A 23,037-nucleotide genomic window follows, 5' to 3' on the forward strand; every position below is an offset into this window, starting at 1 on the left:
CTGATTACAGGGAAAATAGAAAAATGTCCTTAAAAGAACTTCTTCATTTAAACCCATGTAAATATTCATAAATATAATGTATCATCGTAAACTTTATTCTTCCCACATGTTGAATGTGTTCCTGTGTTAGCTGCTGTAATCTGACTAGAAGGCTCTCTAGGTTGCACCAATAATTCATAAAAAATAAAAACTAAGTCATTGAACACTGTCTCTATTCTACCTCCAAGTTCCAAACGGTTCTTTCCAGAGCGCTTCCTGCAGTACAAAGTCATCAGAAGTGAAGGACCCATAAGCTGAGATACTTCTCATGTCCTGTTAGACGTCTGTGCGTGTATGTTGTACTGTACAAGTGTGTGTGTTCCTATTAGTCAGTGGTCTTTATCAGTGAGTGCCAGCTGGTAGTAACACACACACTCGGCCTCTCAGAGCGACCGTAGAGACACATCTCTCCTGAAGACACGCAGCACTGAAGGTAAATGACTCTTTAGTTCTGTAGCTGTCTTTAACATTAATGACATTAAAACAGGGTTTCCTGACCCATCACTCCATGTGTTGCTCTTAACATATCACAGAAAGCTGTCAAGTCGGTGAAGTTCAGTTTGGCAGAATGACTCTCTTCTGTTTGTAAGAGCAGGAAGGATCTTGTAAAAGATACATTTCAAACTTGTTTTCCAAGTAGAAAAGAATCAAACTAAAATCCCTGTGAAGTCTCGGTGCTTTGTGCCTCTGTCTGCTCATCAAGCGACCTCACATGAGGCCTCGGCCACAGCCTGCATCGTCCTGACCTCCAGGTCGTTCATCCGTTTTATCGCCGTCAGTGCACTGGATGAACGAAACATCCAAAAGAATGCTTTGATATGAACACATCGTGTCAATATATGTTAACACATGTATTGGACTTGCTACTTTAGTAAATGGTATCATGTACGTGTTTGATACTCAACTATCGGTAATGAATTAGCCAACAATATTCCGGCTTGTCATGGGAATCCACTGGATTTTATTCCAACAAATGTCCCTATTATCTCTAATTTTATGACCCCAAATATTCAAGAAATAAGTGATATAATTGATGACCTCAAAATATCTTCGGCTGGCCATGACAACATTTCTGCATTTCTTGTCAAACAGGTGAAACAGTCAATATTGCAGCCACTTGTTCACATCTTCACCGTGTCTTTGAAAACAGCTGTTGTGCCAGAAGATTTCAAAATTGCCAGTTATTCCTTTGTTAAAAGCAAAAAAAACATGTTGTTTTAACAACTATAGATCCATATCTATATTGCCTTGTTTTTCAAAAATACTAGAAAAACACTTCACGTCTGCTCCTCTATTTCAGAAATTGCAGATTCTTACTATTTATGACATCAATATTTCTCAAACTTGTGTTTTCATTTATAAGATACTTTCAGGTGAAGGAATATTCCTGATCATTTCAAGACTTACTACAAATTTAATTCACAGGTTCAGTCATACTCAACTCGTCAATCTTCACATCTTCATCCTCCTAAATTACTGACTAGCAGAGGTCAATTTTCTATAAGGTTTAGGGGAACCAAATTATGGAATGACTTTTCCCACCTAAAATGTCCCTCTATAAAATGTTTCAAAAGGTGCCTAAAAGAACATCTAATTGCTGTTTTGTAACAGTTTTTTAATGTATTAGTGTTCGTGTCGTTCTTGTTTTAGCTGCTACATTACATTTACAGTTGTTTCACTCATAGGGACTTGTATTACTATTGCTTATGAGTTACTGCAGGTGTATAAACCAACATCACTGAACAAACACAGGACCATGCTCACTCTCACATACACACACATGCTCGCACACACTCGACACAATTACATTATCTTTATCTTTTCTTTCATTCTTTCTTCCTTTCTTTCGTTGTAGTGTAATGTCTTATTCATACTTTATGTTTGTAATTTTGTAAAATTTTAATATTATATAGGGGGAGGCTTCAAATAAGCCCAGTTGGCTTTCTTCCTCTTCCTGCTCTGTGATATTCATTTATCTCTGTTATGTTTGTTTATTTTAAATTTCATTGTTTGAATTGTGCAAAAACTAAGCAGAACATCACATGTATATTTAATTTAATAAAATGTGTCTGAAAGTCGGCAGAAATTAGTTGATATTAGTTTGAGACGAAGTTCACACACAGTGTCTGGTCCTATTCTATACAAAGCAGGTAATGTAGATGTATTTGAAAGTGACTAGAACCATTTAAAACCCTGCACAGTCCCACAACAACACAATTTACAGCCTCACATGAACAACATATACCTCTACATATGAGCAGAAGTATAAAGTGGTAGAAACTGGAAATACTAAAGTAAAGTTCAAGAACCTCAACATCGTATTAAAGGGGACATATCATGAACAACTGACTCTCCTCTCTCCTCTCTCTCCCCTCCACTCCTCTCCCCTCCTCTCCCTCCCCTCCTCTCCCTCCCCTCCTCTCCTCTCCTCTCCTCTCTCTCCCCTCCTCTCTCTCCCCTCCTCTCCTCTCCTCTCCTCTCCTCTCCCTCCCCTCCTCTCCTCTCCTCTCCTCTCCCTCCCCTCCTCTCCTCTCCTCTCCTCTGCAGTGATCAGTAACCATGAAAGGACTTCTGCTCTTGTGCCTGCTCCCCTTGTTTGGAGGTCAAAGGTCATCAGCATGCCCCCATCTTTGCTCCTGTCATGGCAGTCAGGTGGATTGCAGCAGCAGGTCTCTCACCTCCTCCTCGCTGCCCACCACTTATCCTGCTGGGACCACCTCCCTCCGTCTCCATGATAACCGGCTGACCAGCCTCCCCAATGGGCTCCTGGATGATCTGACCTCCCTCCGCTCTGTCTCCCTTCATGGTAACCCCTGGCAATGTGACTGCGGCATCCTCTACCTGCGATCCTGGCTGCTCCGTCAGCCTGACACCCTCACATCACACCTGGGCGTCAACTGCAGCTTCCCTCCCAGCCTGAGAGGGCGACTGCTGGTGTATTTAACAGAGAAGGAGGTCCTGGAGTCCTGCCACTACTGGTACTGTGACCTGGCTCTGGCCTCACAGGTGTGTCTGTTTGTGTTTGTGCTGGTGCAGGCGGCTCTGCTGGTGGCTCTCATCGTGTTCCTGAGGAGGTTCGAGAGGCTCTCCAAAGAGGCGAGGAGGACCACGGAGGAGAGCTTCACAGCCGGGGAGAGTCTGAGGAAGAACGAGTACGCGCCTTTAAAGGACAGCAGCATCTGAGATGGAGCTGTGATGTGGGATTGATTCAAACGAAGTAGAAGAGCTGTTTATCATTTGCAGAGAATTAATTCCAACTGAGCACCTATGGGAGACTTGAAATGGTCCAACACCTGACTAAGACACGTTATGATGTTATTTTCTGTAATTTGTCTGTTGACCATCATATACCACCGTTTAACACCGTAGAACAGACTAAATGAAAAGAAAGATTAGAAATAATCTGCGCTGAAGAATGACGGATTTCTGAGGCTGATGCCATCGTTGTTATGTCTGGATTCTATTCATTTCATTGACAGTATTTTGATGAGAACCCTTTGAATTGTGAAAAGATATGTACTTAGCAGGATATTTTAAAGTGAAAAATATAATTGTCATTGCTGTGTGGTTGAAAACAAAAATTAAAAATGATCCTAACCGAAGACTGAATGAGAAAATGTTACGGCTGAAGAACTTCATGAATCTTCATCAGTGTTTTATGTGCCTGTTTGATATCTGGCAAATGTTTACATTTTTTTGATTGCATTATATTCTTATATTTGAATGTGTATCCCTTGTGCGTTTCTCCTAATTCACCTGATCCTGTTTTGTGTTTCAGCCATTCTGTTTTTTCTTGGATTTTCTTTGACTCTCCTGCTCTGCAAGTTTTGTTTTGAACATGTTCTGTATTCAAATCCCTGTTGATCATCCCTCTGTTCCCATGTGTCTCTCTGCGTTTGGGTCCATCCTCTGCTACCATTTTAGCTTTAACCCGGACGCTTTAGCTGCTGCCGGTGTTGCGCTTGTGTGCTGCAGCTTTCCCGTGTTTCTACTGACGGTCAGCATCAAGCTCTGCGATAGTGAGGGGTGGGGGATGGGCATCGATGAAAAGGGGACCACAGAAGTCAGGAAAAGTGTGTTCCTCCCTCCCCTCTTTGATACAGTGTGGACATTGTGTATTGATGTTGTCTTTATAATAAGGTATCAAATGGAAGACATTTTAGTTTTTATCGACTTAAATTCTAAATGATTAATTCATTAACAAGTTGTGCTAATGTTATCATCCACACACTCTAAATGTTGCATGTTGACTGCCATGCTTATGTATTAATATACATTTTATAACCATTGTTCTGTCTTTTCTAATGTAAAATGTGTATGTGTTCGCTATTTATATTATATAAATCATATATTCAAATTAAATAAAAATAGAATTAATCTAATTTTAATTGATGTATCTTTTAAAATGTTAAATATGAGATAAGCAGGATTCAAGTTGAAGTTATTAGTACTTGTAAAAGATGAATGTTGCTATTTTCAACACTGAGTACTTGAACCATAGGTGAATAATTCCAAATGAGCTTAAGTAGTCAAAATACAGTAGGCTAGCCTCGTGGTAACATTACTAGTAGTAGTAGTATTAGCCTATAGCAGCAGTAGTGGCAGTAGTAGGTTTTTGGAATGTGTATCTTGAGTAGAACTTGAGTTTCAACGTTGATGTTGGTCTTTTTAAAAAGCTTGATCATCAAAAAGCTTGGAGTGATTTTTGATTCCCGTCTGATATTCCAGTCTCATATCAAGGCTATAAACAACCAGACTCAATTTAACATACTTTAAAAACAACACCTGAATGTCAACATACCCCGGAGAAACCAACTTTGACTACTGGGGCACTACTGGAGTCCAAGACTTGTTCCCCATGGTAGAAATTGGCCCCCATGACGTTAATAGTATATACAGGATATTGTATACACAAATCTACAAATAATCAATCTGAATGTGGTAGGCTACTACTACCGGTAGCCTGCATTTGGAACAGTTTGCTAATATTTCTTTGACTTCTTGTACATTCTTTGAAGGCTGCTGGACACTGTCCGACTTGACAGCAGCTTTTTGTAATCGCCCTCTGCTGCTGCCACCGAGTTTCTTCCACTTTCCAGACGAGGCACAGTTCATCTCGAATGAGCCGAGATGCTGCAGGACAGGCCCATCACTTCACAACATCACCACCAGAGAGCACTCAGGTCATTTAAAACAAATCCACCCATCTGCAGTGAGCCCGAGCTGCCTGTAGTGGGCTGTCACACATCAGGTCTATCACAACAACTCATGTGGTCTCATCAGGAGTCTTCAAGTCGTGTAAAAAACTATTCATTTGACACTGGAGAAAACACATTTTTCAACTCATAAGTAGACTACGTGGCCTTTAGAGATGGGCTGATGTTGCTGCTGGATGGCGGGGCATTGGAAAGACAACTGGCTTGCGTGACAGAGCGTCTGTGGAAAAATGTGACTCTATTGACGACACACAAAACACAACAATGTAAATTATGAGGCTGATGGAGTCCTGCCAGGGACAGTGCAGTCTGTTCCACGCTGCTGGTCTGACCTTGATGATCAGACCGCTTATTTTCCAATTCCCCTGCAGGCAGAGATCCATATCACATCACTGCTGTGGAACAGGGTCAAATCCAGCTTCAAGTTTGACAGATCTCAGTCTACTGTCTCAGTCTTAATTCCAAAGACATTTGATCTCACTTAGAGATCAATTGAGATCCAATTATTGATCATGGGGTGACCCCGAATACTCGACTGTTCACTAAATCGATCTAAGGAGCCTAACTCGACTACAAATCTCAGTCTAATCGTCGCAGTGACGGGGAAATGTGGTGATGAAACAAAGGATCATTCATCATTCAGTAATAACAACATGGCATTATCAGAGCACTCACAGAAGAATGTAGCACTATCAGACTAGATCTAGGATTGAGGATACTGTCAGATAAAGTTTGGTTCCAGTTATATTTGCTGGTTTAGTTCTTATAGTAAAAAATATCATTTTATTCCAAAAATTCCAAATTCCAAAGGAAAGCAAGGGCAGTAGGCAAAATATTAAAGCCTTGGTGGGCGGAAGTGGACGCACCTGGTTGTGCCTGCCATGGACTCCCTACGTAAAAGAAATGCTCTCTGATCATTTCATTGGTAAACACTATAACATGCATTCTGTTGGTCTGGACTCTCCGGCGCTGAGCATCCGCCTGCAGGTAGAAGCTGCAGCAAAGTGGAATCGGGGCTGTTTGCTGCTGGAGGCCCCGCTTGAGTCTGAGGTGAAGGAGTTTCTGGGAAAACCTGCATAATAATAACTTTATAAAAAATAATATATCTTCTTTCTGATAGTGGTCTAGATTTATTAAGGTCACATAGAGGCATCAGTATTAATTCAACACTGTTTCATAACTACAGTAGTTCAAAATTCCTCACAGTAACTTTAAATAAGTGCATTTACTTGAATGCAGTTTTCCACCACTTGGTGGCTTCATTTATAACATGCATAATCATAAATATTAATATTCTACAAACCCAACATGCATTGTGCACTGCAATACAGAGCGACAAGAATAAAGAGGGAAAAGACAAACTTAATGGAAGATGATGTGTAAAGGCTACATGTCAAGCACTCCCCATTCCCCACTATGATCCAGTGCTAAGCTGACCTATAACAACATTTTCTTCGGGTTGTAAATATGTAAAACATGCTGCATGCAGAGAGCCATCTTTATTGTTGTTCTTTCTTCTGTCATGCTCGTGAACCAGCCCTCCCATCATGGGATCATCTTTTCAAATGTTTAAAAGTCTGCATAGTTATGTCAAGTCCTTGAGCCATTCTCGGGTTGTTTTGTCTCCATTCCTTATCTTTTGTGCAATCATTCCTGTATAATAATACACGAGTCAAACAGAATATGTGATGTTTTCTTCATATTTTCACCAGAGCTTGAAAATGAAGGCTTGAGCTGCATTAGCCGACACACACGGCTGTTATTTATTGACGCCATGTGGTGCTGCCCAAACTGGAGCATGGGGGATGATCCCTGTACTGCATTCCTTCCTACTGCAAAACATGGACTGACAATCAGCGGCCCTGTACTTCATTGCAAAAGTATGGACCTTATGATTCCATAAGTATTGCAGTGTCTGCATGCTGAGTGGTTCCTTAATGCTATAAAACAATGGAGTGACTCTAATTCCTGCATTTCCTTTGTTGTCCTCCAACCCCCCCCCTCTTCTCTATGTTGTTGTTGTCACATATTCTATAACACGTTTCATGTGAGATCTAGTGGCCGAAGCTCAAACAATAGATCTACTTTGTGTTTTCCCCATTCTTCTTCGCAGCTTTCTCTGTTATCCTCCATGGACATACTGTAATACACAAGAACCTAGTGCTGAGTTAACTCATCCACGTGACTGATTTCTCCTACTGACAGACCGGTTTGAACCAGCCTGCAGCTGAAACTAGCCGAGCTCTCGGTTCCACACCCAAGTTACCACAGTAAGCACCATTAAACTTCCCTGAGCTCATAGAATTTCCAGTTGAAGGACTTCCTCTTAATCTGTCTGGCTTTGTTTCATTATGCAACACTGATGCATGCTACGTATGGGTTCTTTTGTTATTCAATGTTAAAAAGATACACATCATATAACTCTTGCATTTGAGCAATTGGTTTTGTTGTGCTGCCCAGAAGCTGTGATCGACTGGCAGGAACAGTCTCTTAAAAGTAACCCCGATGACGAGAAGTCTTTTGTTTTTTTTCCTTCTTCACAAGTAATGTTTTCCTCTGTGTCTCAGTAGCAGCCTAATTGTGTCACACCTTTTAAAAAGGGACGAGTCAGTTTCATGGCTCCCATGTGTCTGATTTGGGTTAAACGATGCAGAGGCAGGTGCCAAAAAGTACCTTTCATGTCATTTGGATGCTGGATGTACTAACGTTACAAACAAACTGTTCTTCAGCAATCAGCCCACTCCGAACGACACCGCTGCAAGCAGAGAGGGCACAGGCTCTGAGCGGCCATGTTCCATACGGGCACTGGATCAGAAGGGCAAAATGAGTCCAAAACTGTTCTATCTGAAGAAAATCACAGTTTGGTCAATGCTTTTTATTCAACACTTCCTGCTAATATTATCAGAAATAGCTACTTTTGTGAAATACAGTTATTTGCTTAGTTGCAAAGAATTGGTTGAGAAGATTGATATCACTCTTTTGTGTGAGAGTGGTATCAATTGTATCCAATTCTTGACAAGAACCCAAGACTCGACACACGAGTACACTCAGCGTGACATTTCCTTTCAAACGGTGTATTGTCTCAGATATGTCAAGACTCCTTCCACAGATGACTTGTTCCTCCCTCCGGACTCTCTGATATGACCTTGCCCTCCCGCCATGATGAACAATGGGCCTACTTTCAACAGGCTCCAGCACTTTCCTTTACACGGTGCTGGACCAAACCCCATCAATTGATGTGCTTCTCTGTTTTACTGTTAACTTCATGCGGGGTCAGCATATTTGACCATCTCACATCCGTCCATTTATGTAGCTGTTGACGAGCACGAGACTGTGGTTGTGCTGGAAATCTCCCCACTAAAACACAGATAGATTTGATGAATAAATGAAGCATAAACGGTTGAAGGGGTTAAAATGTTAGGAGAATATGAAGTTACAGTTTAGTTTGATTTACAAACCAAACTGTGTGTGAAACATTGTGCGTGGAGAAATATCATACAGATGACTACACACACGCCTAATTCGGGAATATCAAATGCAACATAATCATACTGTCACCAGTAACAGATTGAGACTGTTTCTGCCTTAAGTGTAACAGGATGTTAAAGTGCCTCAACACTGAGTCACTGCTTGTTTGTTGGCGCAGTGTTATGGTGACCCAGTCAACCTCGCAGTATCCTCTCTGCATCTCCACCTCCAGCCACTAACTCTCTTGTTGCCCCCACTGTATTGCCATGGAGACAGTCAGATATCTGAGCCCCTGCTAGGCTGTCACCAGCGGCGTATCTAGGGTTTCCTCACACATGGGTGGAGAACCCTTTACTGCTCTGCTCCGCAGGCTCAGCTCGTGATAAACAGAAACTGTAACAGTGTAACTGGGCATGTGGGTTTTATAGCTGTTTTGGTCTCCATGCTGATCTGAGGTATGAAATGTGGAAATAGTACTTGATCCTTAACCGTCAAGCCTTTGCTTAATTGTTACCACGTTTTAGCGTGTATCACTAAATTAAAACACAACACTGCACTGAGTTCTATTTTACATGTTGCAGAGAATTAGTTCAGACCAGGAGAACTTAAAAACAAGATGTAGAGTCTACGGCCACACGGCCCTGTACTTCAGCATAGTGGCACTTTAAGGTAAGCATGCTAACATTCTCACGGCAATAATGCTCATATATGATGTACGTTGACTAATATATACAAGGTTCACCATCTTATTTTAGCATGTTAGCATAGTTTCGTCATAAATGAAAGCATTGGTCAAATTCAAATTTGGCTCAAATGCTGACCCAAGTTGAAAAATGAAGACCCCCCAAAAATGTTGTCTGCACCAGAGTGGTGGACTGACCAATTGCATTAACATCCATGAACACGTTTAGTGTTGATGTTATGAAGCAATTATCTCCATACAGGAACAGTAATCATATGGAACTATGAGAAATGTGTAAGACAACAAAAAGCTCTCTGACCACCTCGTAGACCAGTGACCTTAGCATGATCCACCTGATGGGGCCTGGACATGCAGGCACAGTTCAGGATCCTGACTGGGGAACATCGCCTGGACATAAGTACAGTAGATTTGCCCTCGGGCCCCTGTGGTGCAGTCAGCTGTGAACTAAGCAACAGTAGCCTGAGTGAGCCGGTTTCAGTGTAATGGAGCCTTGCCCCTGGTGGGTTCAGCGTTCAGGCAGAGGTAAGAGGAAACATGAACTCCACTTCAGGGGGTGCAAGTGTTACAGCTGGATCTATTGTAGATCTGATGCTGCTCATGTTGAGAACATGTACCACTCCAACCCAACCCATTTAACAATGTGGTGATTCCAATGAAGCCTTTACGGAGGTTTCAAAAACAATTACCACATTTTCATTGCATTCTATTCATTCTCTAACAAATGAGCAAGACATAAAACACAAAATAAGAATATTTGTTGAGGCGGCTGTATCACTGTATGTATGTTAAACCTTTTAAAGTTTTGTCTGATATTTACATCGTAAGAAATTCTATGGCACGCTTGCAGAGTGTCACGATGTACTTCAAGTAAACCCAGTGCACCTTTTTCTGGGAAATCTGACCCTGATTAGCATTTTACAAGGTCTGGTTTATAATTGGCTCATCTGTGCCCCTTCTCACAAAATGCCCTTAATAATACAACAAATTCTCTTCAAAGACTTGACACCCACAGTGCCTCCAGGACCTGTATTTTCCCAAATGACCTTTCCTTCATGTGCTCGTACACAAACAGCTTGCCAAACAGACATGCTGGGTGTCTGCTGCCAGCCACAGATTCCTGGTGGGTCAGATATATACTGAATGAACTAATGAATGAAGACATGCATTCTCTCACTGCAACCACAAAGCCAGCGGTGACTCATTATTCATCGTTATTAGAGGTGCATGTAGTCGCTCACTAAGATGCCGTGAGGCATTTGCTTCTGTTTACTGGTATTGAATGTTGTAACAGCTGTTGTTTGTGTCCTCGTTATACCTCCAGCGCAGAGTTTCTTTTTTTACATTATTTATACTGTGTTTAATTGGAATAGGTAAGTTGGACCAGTAGATGTCTTTACCATAAAGTGAATCAGTGTTCGTCATAATCCTAAAGAGGGCATATCAAGGGAGCATGAATGTAGCAGCAAGCAACTATCTGCTATGTAAAGATATAGTAGAGTGCTGACGACCTGAGAAGTCTCTCCCTCTGTGTGTGTTGTTATCAGAGCTTCTCCTTGCTTTGTTGACATAGCTTTTAGTGCATGTATGTGCATGTGAGCGTGCCACATTTGTTAGCTCAGAGCTGCTCTCATATTGCAGTTACAGCTGATGATGCCATAAGCTTAGCACACCCTCCAGTTCCTCCTCTGGTGATCACCCTTAGACCTGTCAACTCGTGTGCCTGAGTGATATATCTGGCCTCTGTCCCCCGAAACAATAAAACAGGACTCAAATGGGGTTGCTGAACCAATCAAGCGACCAAGGACTTCCATCATTTTGACCCAGAAGAGAGTGGCATCTAACTCGAGGCAAGAAAGTAAATAAACATAGATGTCCAACTGTTCCTTTAAGCACACAGTAGAATGAGACACGGGGCTATCCGCCATCCATTTATCTATTTTCAAGGTAGACACTTGCGATTTGACCCCAGGGCTATTCTGCTGTCATGTGATTTATTTTGAAAAGCAGTACCAGGTTTTGTTGTTTTATGACTCTGAGGCGCCACAAGGACTTTCTGAGGACACCAGTACTAATACTTGCTCGAAGAAAAATAGATAAAGATAAAACATTAAGAAAACACTAACAGGACTTCCATTGATAGGAAATATTGTCTCAATGATTGATGTAAGGCTCCATAACAAACAGCTGTAAAGCTATTTATGTCTGACTAACTGGTGCATAACACAACGTCCCTGCTGTGTCCCACATTGTGGGGTTATGACACGTGAAATCAGCCTGAAGCTTTTCAAAATCCATTCTTGATTTGAACCTTGAAAGATTTTCTAACTGAGACGGAGTAACGCCTTCCTGTAGCTCGAGACATTTAAACACCTGTGCCTTCAGAGACATGGACTACTAATTGCCTCAAGTACGGTACAACCATAAACAAAGACGACGACGAGTTAATCACAGCCGAGTCTAGATGGATAATGCTGAACATTGACTGTGTTACATAATCAATAGGACTCAAACTTGTCAACATGCTGCCTCCTTTTCTTATCTGTGACCTGGACTCTATTTAAGGGACATTTGGGAGTGTGGTTAATGTCATTAAAGCCAGATGTCAACATCTGCACAAGGATCCTTTAATTTTAAGGGTACATGAAGAAGTAAATCTAATGTCTCACGTGAGGCAATTCCGTCCCATGGGGGGGAAAGAAGATGACAGAACTAAATTCCGTGTCCCTTTTGTTATGATAAGTATGAATGCTTGGTGTGGAGAATAGGGTCAGCGGGTCAAGGCACCAGTTTTTGTCTACCCACTGAAGCCTCATTGTGTGTTGCTTGTCTCTCATGCAGCGGGGACAACTTTGTGGTCATAAATATGCGGTTTCCACCAGCCGACACTTTCATTGCTTTGTGTCTCTCCAGTGATATCTGCCATACCAGCTCAAGAGAGACGGGTATCTGTGGCGACACATTGTTCTGACGCCGTCAGTGAGGAACCGGGTATTGTTTCACCGCAGACTCAGCTAGGATCTTTGCTTTAATGCCCAACTCAGCATTTAAAGCGAATGCCACATGCCGAGCATATGGACTTCATTGTGCAGACTTCTGGGGGGGAAACGATTCACTTCCAGTGTCACTTATGGCCATTGCCCCTGACTTTGACTTTTTCCATATAAGGGACTGGGCTGTTGTCACACTTGTAGAAGGGTCAGCTCCTTTTTTTTAGGAAGGAATGAGAGTTACACCAGCATGAGACTGACAGTTGCTGTTTATCACGAAGAGTTGCCTCTCGAGGGGGAACGCCTTGCAGCCTTATCAACACAGATCAGCTGGACTGCATGGGCCACGGTTCAACTCCGCTTGTAAACAGAACTCACTAACCTTCCATGTCAAAGCCAGCAAGCAAACTTTTTCTTTTTAGCACTGCTCACTGGCAAAGGGAGGTCTGTAGCAGTGTGGGGAACGGTAGAAAAACACACACTACATGACAAAAACACTCAAAACTCAAGTTGATTACAAAGTAAATGTCACATCAAAACACTATTTGAAAATAGCATATATAACATAGTTTATAACATGTACCTCTACACTTTAGAGCTCCAGCCGGTGTAAATGTCCCAACAGGAAAGGAATAGGAATAGAGAGCAGATTCACAATTTTATTGATCTTATTCTTGATTTATAAACTTGCTCCGTGCCGACAATAACAAATCAAAAGACACAACTAACTGAGATGAGCTGAGACAGCATGCGTTGATTGTCACTTCGGTGTTATGCACATGTTAGGTCCCTGGTAATAACATCCTGTGATATACAAATATACGACATATCATCATACATGATACGTGCATGTCTGTACTGTTCTACTTAGCAATCAATAGAAAGAATCTATTGATTGATAGAACAGTTGTGGAATGTAACTAAGTTTATGATGCTTTATACTTCCACTCTGCTACAATTCAGGCACAGATATTGTCCTTTTTCACTCAACTGATTCGGACAGTCACTACTTTATAGATGAACAAAATGCTCAATGAGTGTATTAAATACAACTGCTACAGTAAAGGTCTTTCTTCTCCATAAAGTGTTTATCATTGAAGTACATTTTGTTGATAATGCATGTGTATTTGCATAGTATTTAAGTACATTTTAATGCCACTTGTGTAGCTTAATGCAGTGCGTTTACAATGTGATAGTTCAACTTTTACTTCAGTTTTTACTGATTTATAGTTGAGTGAAGAGATTTTTTTTTCAACATTGCATTTTCAATAGTGAAATGAAACTACTCCTAATGTTTTACTGACGGCTGGTGCATTTGACATGGTGCTCTATAATATCTGTTTGTGCTTATTTGTTTACTTCAGGGACAGAAAGGCTTATTTGCACATCAGTTTCATCAGTCAGACTGCGGCGCGTAAAGGTCTGTTTGGAGAGCTGGTTGTGTGTGTGTGTGTGTGTGTGTGTGTGTGTGTGTGTGTGTGTGTGTGTGTGTGTGTGTGTGTGTGTGTGTGTGTGTGTGTGTGTGTGTGTGTGTGTGTGTGTGTGTGTGGGGGGGGGGGCTGCCTTCAGAGACTGCTGATGTCACAGCTGTCCCGGAAGAACGAACCTCCCACCGCTCCTATAAATACTCTGAGGCTCAGCTCTCCGGCGCGCACTCACTCCCTCACTCACTCAAGCCTTAAGCCGCTCCGGCCGCAGAGTGCGCATCCCTAACAACTCCTCCGTATCGAGCTGCGGGGCCACGATCGGAGCGGAGAAAAACCACACAGAGTCTCCAACTGGAGAAAACGAAGACAAAGATGTCGTCCTACGTTTCCTCCGAGTGCCGCCGCGTCAGCCCCTCCGTCCGCGGCAACAAGTTCGACACGGCGCACCGTAAGAAGGCCGTCGCCAACATCTTCGAGAACGTCAACCAGGACGCGCTCATGAGGCTCTTCCAGAAAACGGGCGACGTGAAGGCGGAGGAGAGAGTGAGGAGCATCTTCTCCTACACGCTGGACCCGGAGGAGACGGCGCGGGCCCTGATGGCTCTGAAGCAGCGGAAGAAGGATAAGTTCCTCCAGATCGCGGGCATGGTCCGGCAGCTGCTCAAGATGCGTTGACTGTGTTTTAACAGTTCTTTATTATTTTTTTGGTCGTGTCTCTCTCTCTCTCTCGGCTCATGTCTGAGCCGAATGTGAAAAGAAACGCTCCCGATATGACTGGGTCACCGCCGAGATGCGGTCCCACCTTTTCGCATGGATAAGGAGCGTCAGGCGCGGAGGAGAGTACCGCCGGCCTCCCGGAGAGGGGGCAACACGTAGCGGCTGTCGCCTCATGGACGGTACGGAGGTGACAGCGGAGAGTCCTCCTCCCGGAGCGGATGGAGGACCTGACCGGGAACATGGAAGGGCACGCACGTCCTTTCCCTGAGACTTGATTTCTATTGATGCATTCCTGTGGATGCCTGACTGTGAAGCGGCCCCCGTGTAGCTACAAGGTGCACGTCGCCGCGTCCATTGGCGGTGTACAGCTGCAATCTGAGACTTTTATGGTGCCGAAGAATCCGCCTACACGAATGCCTGAACACAAGCCTTGTCTCTCAGCTTCACTTTGTTATATGAAAAGGACTCGTTGGGGTTCACTAATGTGTTATTGTCCCACGACGATTTGCATTCATGATGTGTTCCTTTGTACATTTTTTCTAAATAAATTATTTAAATGTTTATATGTGATACCTGGTTTGTCCTTATTACACAAGTACTTTACATTATTGGTCTTCAGGTCATTTCATGTTAAGATCCTCCTGTTTTTATTCTGGCAGATTAAGCCGATTCTGAATTATAGGTGCATGCAGTGGTGTTGACCTTTTGGATCAGTGAGGCAGCAAACTGTGAGGATGGACTGCAAAAGCAAACAAAGGAAGAAAAAAAAGCCCATCTTCAGGAACCCTCAGAAAATAAATGACTGCAGTGTAGGCTTGCAGCATCAAGGTGAACATACCTTTCTAATTCTGGACTTGTTTGGATCCAAAATGAAATGACTTATCAAAATGATGTTTTGACATGAAACCTGCCCAACAACAGGTCATAATGTCAGCCATAAACAAACACTAAGGTCAAACAATACACAGTCGCCACAGCAATAAAAATGGTGTTAGTTTTGACTTCATGCCTGTGACAGTTGGTGTAGATGAAAACACTGCACAGAAGAGTAACAGCTATTGTGCTGAGTCGTGTAATGGAGGAGTCGATCCATTTCAAGTAAAAACATGAATAAAATAGGCATATGATGAGCACATTTCTGCCTGTGTTGTCAGGCAATCTGATATAGTAGAGAGTATTTTAAGGGAACAGAGTTCCTCATGAAAGAGAATGTGGTTAACCTTCATTGGGTTTCCCTCACAGCATTGTGTGTGTGCCTCACCAGACCAGTGCAAACCAGTTTAGCCCTGTTCAGGCTGGGAGGGTGGGGGCTGGACGGCTTTCCCCGCACAACATGTTTGTGCCGGAGTCTATTTAATCATCCGCCTGCTCTCGAGATAAGAGCCCGTCTACGTAGCATTAGACGAGTGGAGGCTTCCCTGCCTCACCCTCTGATTCTTCACTTTTAAGATGAGCATAACTGATCCCTTCATCACTGCAAACAGCTACGTTGTAAAACTACTGCATTTCACAACTGGTGGCGCGTAGTGTTTCATCACTGGCTGGGTGTGTGTGAGGGTTTAGCTGCAGACGGTGGATGCTGATCGCCTCTACCGGCTCAAACCAGTTCCCTGCAAGTTGTTATGCGTGACAACACCTTTGTGTGAGACACGGGAAGCTCCAGTATCAGTCACCCCCGGGGTGCAAATGACTTGTAGCCCAGATGATCTCAAATTAAATCTTTAAACTGTTGCTCAGAGACCATTTTTAAAGATGAAAGAAAGGGCTTTACTGTACTGGTTAAATCAAATGTAAGTGAAAGGTATAGAATAATGCAAAGTAACAATAGTCTGTATTTTCTTCAAATTCATGGCAGTTAAATCATCACTTATGTTTTTGCCAAGAGTTAGATGAAAAGCAAGAAGTAGTCTGTATACTAAACTAACTTCTGTTATCTTAATAAATATTATACACACAGACACTCTCGGCAACAAAGCGAATACGCATATTTACCCAATATGTGACATTTTAGCTTTAACGGAATTATGTCTACATTTTTTTTAAGGAAAAACAATCATTTATTATATATATATTTTTTGAATAATAATCTTCAGCCGAGGTCAAAGAGGTCCCAGCCCCCCACCCCCCTTTTGATTTACCACTTTGTCACAGTTTGTCAAACATGAGTCTATTTCTGCTCTTTTATCTCTCAGCTGTCCCTTTGTGTTTGGCTCGTGTATCTCACACCAGAAGGCTTTTCTTTTTTATTGGCCCCCTTTTCCCATTCAGGGCTATCTAATTGTTAAGAGGGAGAAAAACTAAATATTCAAGGCAACTGTCTTGGCTGCCTTTGCTGTGTTGGCAGCCGTGTGCAGTGCTGGACGCTGTCCTCTCCCACCCTCTTCCTGCCTTTCATCGGCCTCACAAACAGTGACTGCTTTGATGTCAACAGACACTGTGGCAGACAGCCGTCGAGCCTGGAGGACAGTAACCAGAGAGAGAGAGGAAGACACAGGGTGGAGGTGTGTGTGTGTGGAACAGGGTACATTAAAATCATTAGAAATGTTGCGTGCTTGAAAGGTTAAATATTCTTCTTCTCATACACGCTGCCAGTGGGGGTTTGATAAAGAAAGAGGAAGACAAAGGCGAGCTGGAGAGGAGCTGGATCAGTGATTACCGTACAGGGAGTGGCAGTCTACCCGATTCCAGTGCAAACCGGTTCAAACCAAGGTCTGTGATGAGGAACTAAGCATGAGCTGTACACATGGAGGCTTAGGATTAGTCAGCTGTTGGCTGGAAGATCCTGCTGTAAAATCAACAGCCCTCGATACAAGTCAGTGTCCTGTTTGATGAAACCGTGTGGGCTGCAACACTTGGCCTGTCTCACATTAACAAAGGGCTCCTCTTCATTCTATATTAAGCTTGTTATTGTTCTTTATAAATCTAGCCTACTCCCGCATCTTTCCAGAGAAAGGCATCAGAGAGGGATCCAAGAGAGAGAGATTGACCTTTGCTGTCACTTTTCCACGGCACGCTTTTGAAATTGTATTTCCATCTTGTACAACAACTACATGTTTCTTTACTTGTTTTGGGAGCTTAAAGGGAGAAATGGCAGATTAGGCTTTACATGGAAGTAAATGTCAGTTGTTCATGAAATGTACACAAAATTGGAAAAATCTGCTGTCTAGAGGCAGTTACTAGAAGAAAATCATATCTACTGTGTGTTCACATTATCCGGATTAGAGCTGAAACGTGTTTTGGGAGCTGAAAGTGAGAAATGGTGCCTTTGAGTGGTAGAGTGATGGGAACTACAGTTTTTCATCAAAAGTACATGGAAGAAGAAAATCTGCTGTTAAGAGTTAGTCACATGAGGAACATCCCATATACTGTGTATTCTGTCACAATAATCTTATTGACTGTTTCTCCTGCCGAAAAATGTTTTGGAAGCTGAAAGTGAGAAATGGTGCCTTTAGGTGATACAGTGACGGAAAATCTGCTGTTTAGAGGCAGTTACTTGTAAAAAAACATTCTTTCACATTATCCTGTGTTGAGTGTTTCTAGTGCAGAAATGTCTTTTGAGAGCTTAACTCATTACAGTCATTACACAAAAGTGAATGACTGGATCAAAGGTTGCTGTGAATGACTTTAAAGTGTGTCACAGTCAGAACCTTCATAATCCTCAAGCACTCTTTTCCTCATCCTGAATGATAATGTCGCCTCCTATAGTGTCGATTGTGTTTGAGATTTTTTCTCCAAAGCAGCAACATATTTTCTCCACTACATGTCAAAAGCAGCTGGTTGACTGGAAAGACAGATCAAAGGTCAAGGGGTTATGATGATGTAAGAGCCATACAGGAAGAGCGTGAACAGTGTGAGCGAAAGAAGAATGCAGGAAAAGAATGGCGACTGTCTGTTTGAAGCGCTGGCCTGTCTGACTCACAGCTTTTCCCAGAGGAGCCCCATGTGTTTAGTGGCATCATCCGGATTAGCTCATGAGTGAAATATAAAAGAAAACCGACTGAAACGCATTCCTCAGAACCAAAGAAGGATTCCTGGAACTTGGCACATTTGCATTTTCTGATTGTCTTTGTGCAGATGTCATTTTCTACAGAGCAGAGCTGGACAGTGTGAGGAATTTCTTTATTGTTTTTGGAATGAGTCAGTGCATTGTGCATACTTGTCCTTGCTATATGTTTTGCGTCAGTGGGCTGCTTCGGAGGTGACTGCTGCCATCAGTACGGCACCCTGACACTTCATCCATCATGGCTGCTCTGGGCAACAATGTGGTTTGCGACAGAGACCCTTCCTGTCGCTGCGGCTGCTTGTCGTTGTGACAAACATGGGCTGGATGCCAGTGATGACTACGGAATATTGGGTAGAAAATATGTCTATAAATGGTATGTATGGTGCTGTTGTTCCAAAGAAAAGGAAGAGTTTCCATGTGGTCTGGCTGCAAGATTAAATTCTTTCCCCTGAAAACTGGTCATGCTCTCCCATTCTTTCATTGTACTTGATGTTGTTCGGACCAACTTCAAAGCTGTGTTAGACAAATACTGTGTGTTAACAGACCCATCTTATTAGCTTTCATCACAAACTGGGACAAGAGACCCATTGTAATAAAAACATCACATTCCTCTGAATGAGCCCCCACTCTGTCCAAACAATACTCTGTTTGGATGGAGAAAAGAGACGTCGGAGCCTGTAACTGACAAATCAACTGAAACTAAAAACAAGTCTGGCAGAATGTACGTACTCCAACTAAAGTGTGTCTGGCACATTCCTCAAAGTGCTGTCACAACAGTTATTGAGACTGTAAAGCTGCTGGTGGCGGGGGATCAAAGTCATCACAATACATCCTCTGGAGAACATGAATATCTGTAAAAACTGTTTTATATTTATATTTCAGCCAGCCTGGAGCAAAGTGGTCCGACCGACATTGCCACGCCGTTAGCGTGGCTTTAGTACTAAACTAATAACATGACACTGTTGACCATGCTCGGACGGCCAGCCTGCACATTAGAATATTTAGAAAAATGTGCCAAAGTTTTGGAACAGAAACAGGAAACCTTCTGTCAGAAGACACTTGCTCACAAGCTCTAAATCGTGTTCTCCTCTGTCATGCATTTGATATGATGTAAAGCAGAGGTCTTCAACAGGGGGTCCGCGTCCCCTAGGGGGTCCGTGGGGGTACTGCAGGGGGTCCGCGAAATTTTTGGCTGATTAGACAATTCTTTTCTCCCAAACATGAATCTGTCCATTATTTGAATAGTTCAGTATTGTATGCAAGATAACAGGTATGTTTATGCATGGCAGTGGCACTAATAGGCCATCACTCATTTTTGTTTCCACATTTATGTTTAAAATAAAAAAGTCAATTTGAATAGCTTGTATGCATGATTATCATGTAATTAACAGACAATGTTGATGTTGGCATTGGTATCAGTTGAAGGTATGTTTCTAAATGTCAGTGACACGGCCCCCCTACTCACTGTACCTTCACATGTTTAAAATAAAAACATGGATATATGAACCTGTATTTGAATAGCTTAGTATTGAAAGCACAATAAAGAGGTATGTTTATATATATATATAAAACACAATTTTATACAATATATATAGTCGGGGGTCCCTGCTCCATCTCTCTATCAGTTTGGGGGTCCTTGGCCTGAAAAACATTGAAGACCCCTGATGTAAAGCATCAAGTAGGTATACAGTACATTCGTGACACAATAGTGAGATGATATTTGATCGGGATGCCTTACAATATTGTGATGATCACCAACTGGCTATGCAGCTTCATATTCCAAATGTTATTCTACTTCCACAGGGCTGAATCTTCTAATATTCTCACCTTTAGTAACCTTGTGTCTTTGTGGCTGTCTCCCAGACAGGACAGTCTGTTCTTTGACTTGATGTGAGATGAGTCCCTGGAGTTACAGCAGAGTCATGTCCAGGGCTTGGTTCAGGATGGGGGCCTCTATTGTTCACATTTGTCTCTATCAGTGTGTGTTTGTATGTTGTGTAAGTATTTGCGTGTGTGTAGATGTGTGTGTGTGTGTTCATTTTAGGCAGCTCTGGAGAAAAAGCCCTTTCCTGTGTGGCGCTGGGCGGCCGGGGCCCTGCAGACATGCTGTCTCGCTCCAGTTCCACCACAAGGCCTTCCCATTGTTCTGCCCCTGACTCCCTTTGTGCTGTTCAGTCTGCCAACCCCCCTGCTCCTGTCCTCCTACACCTCCGCCCTCTTCTCCTGTCTCTTGCACTGCAGGTGCAGCTGATCCATGGCCCAGAGAAGGAGGAAGTGCAGGCCTAAAACAATAGCAGGACCCAGCTCCTATTTATATGTCAATTCTTTGTTATATATATATATATGTGTATGACTGCTTATTTTGGAGGTTTGGCATCACTTTGTACAATTTTGTAAACCCTCTGTATACAAACATGTTCAGCATGTTTATTGCCAACAGGGTTACGGTATTCCCCCTTTGACCTGGGTGTAAAGTCCATTTTAAATGGTACTTGTTTTGACTAATTGTATATGTGTGCTGTGGAAATAAGCATATATCCCACAGATATTATTTCATATTCCAGTAGCTTCAGCTTATATCATAAGGAGGAATTAAACTAATAGCCACAACCCGTCTCAGCACATATTGGGTGAAAGGAAGGGAAACACCATGACTAGGCAGCCAGTCAGACACAGGAAGTGCAATAAATGGATGATGTAACGAATGGAGACAGTGCAAAGGGTTGACCCTATCTCAGCACTCTTTCGATGATAACAACCTTATGAGCGTCCAGAGAGCACCTCATAGATACTGCAGGACACACCAACGTTACAATACAGATCAAAGTGCACGTTACCAGTCTTTGCCTGGTCAAATGTGACAATATGAAACAAGGCAATGAGGGCAGTCTTGGATTGCCCCAAATTTGGAATTTGTAAGGCTTTTTTGAAGGCTTTCTTTCAAAAGTGAGATTACTGCTGTGCATTCACTCTTTAACAACGGTACACACGCACAGCCTCGGACACTTACCGAACAATTTCCCAGTAATAGCGAGGACTTTTTGTTGACTTTTATTTAGAATATATTTGTCATGTTCATGAGTTTGCTATGCAGTGTAATTTTCACTAAACAACAGTTCATTTGTGTGTTGTGCATCATGTTGCAATACCTCAGACGGACTGTCCCCTGTGAGGGGACAGAGACAGATATTCAACCTTTGTGCCTCAATTTAAAAAAGTTGCTCTGATGTCGTTCGAGGACAAAAATGACTTAATGTTGTTGGATGAGATGAGGCATGATGAAAATAGTCATCAAATTATATATTAATATTATTTTGGTTAAAATGGTTATTTTTGGTCCTGATCATCTTAACTAAATCTTCATTCATTTTCAGAAGTAAAACCTTAAACTGCCTGTTTCTTTAAATAAAGCCACACTCTGGGATATGTCAATGATTAGCAACAATGATTTTGAAGCATTTTTTTATTTTTTGTTCAGGAAATCAGAAAATGTATATGCCTCATGAAAAAAGAATGCAGTAATGGGATCAAAAATTGAGATTAGAATGGTTTTCGATTTTTGTCCTCAGTAATGGTCTCCGTCTGTATTTTGGCTACACAGCAGATGCCTTAAAGGGGCTGTGGTTAAAAAAAAAAGATAGTTATTTTAAATGATTCTGAGATGTTTCTGAATGAAATTCTGATCTTATCAAAGCTATGCAGCAGAGAAGGTAAACAGCAAAAACTAATGAAGAAACAGGCACACCTCGACTCTGTCAAGTGCTCCAAAATGTACCAAAGCACAAACATGTCCTTGTGTATTGTAGAGCGTCATCTGATGACATGGAATTCCTTGCAACAGACTGACTGGTCGGTGGACTATACACCTACACACAAACAATGCAGTTAGGAGTGTGCAGTTAAACACTGGGAGAAATATCCAAAACAAAATTCACAAAGTAGGGGAGTCAAAAAATGAGAAACGGAAAAATCCAACAGGCACACCAGAACGGGCAAAACAACACAAAACAGGATCGGGTAATTTAGACATGTGCACAAGCAACACCAACAGGAACATAGCAGCGACCATTGCAGGATACATTGCAGGATACATTGCAAGATACATAGCAGGGATTATAGCAGGGAACACGGCAGACAAACCAACAACCAGCAGACAAACAACAGGACCACAAATACACAAGAAACTAATCAGACAACAAGACTCAGGTGGGCAGACACGAGGGCAGCCTGAAAGCTAATTGGTGGAAGAAGCACAAGGGAACAGAGCGAGGCTGACGAGACCAATACAACACAGGTGATCACAGAAAAAAGGAGGGACAACCACAAAGACAGGAAGTCAAACAACCACAGGACACATGAGGCGGGGGATTTCAAAATTAAAAAGGAAACAAACTAAATACGACCGTAACAAAACCACCCACTCAACAAACACAAAGGGGGGCTAGAAGGCTCGTAATGCTCCAAATTAACTAGTTAT

The 23,037-nt window shown here is 42.4% G+C and overlaps 2 protein-coding genes across 2 annotated transcripts; both read left to right on the forward strand.

The window, feature by feature from the left end:
* Positions 1-384: 384 nt before the first annotated feature.
* On the forward strand, positions 385-4,641 carry gp1bb (glycoprotein Ib platelet subunit beta). Its single transcript, XM_079162047.1, has 2 exons — positions 385-472; positions 2,587-4,641. The coding sequence occupies exon 2, from the start codon at positions 2,599-2,601 to the stop codon at positions 3,220-3,222; it is 624 nt and encodes a 207-aa protein (XP_079018173.1). The 5' UTR covers positions 385-472; positions 2,587-2,598; the 3' UTR covers positions 3,223-4,641.
* Positions 4,642-14,072: 9,431 nt separating this feature from the next.
* On the forward strand, positions 14,073-15,118 carry LOC306697939 (transcriptional and immune response regulator-like). Its single transcript, XM_079162046.1, has one exon. It carries the CDS (start codon positions 14,213-14,215, stop codon positions 14,513-14,515), a length of 303 nt encoding a protein of 100 aa, XP_079018172.1. The 5' UTR covers positions 14,073-14,212; the 3' UTR covers positions 14,516-15,118.
* Positions 15,119-23,037: the final 7,919 nt, after the last annotated feature.

The sequence above is a fragment of the Pholis gunnellus genome (assembly GCF_910591455.1).
Source record: "Pholis gunnellus genome assembly, chromosome: 6".
NCBI classification, from domain to species: domain Eukaryota; kingdom Metazoa; phylum Chordata; class Actinopteri; order Perciformes; family Pholidae; genus Pholis; species Pholis gunnellus.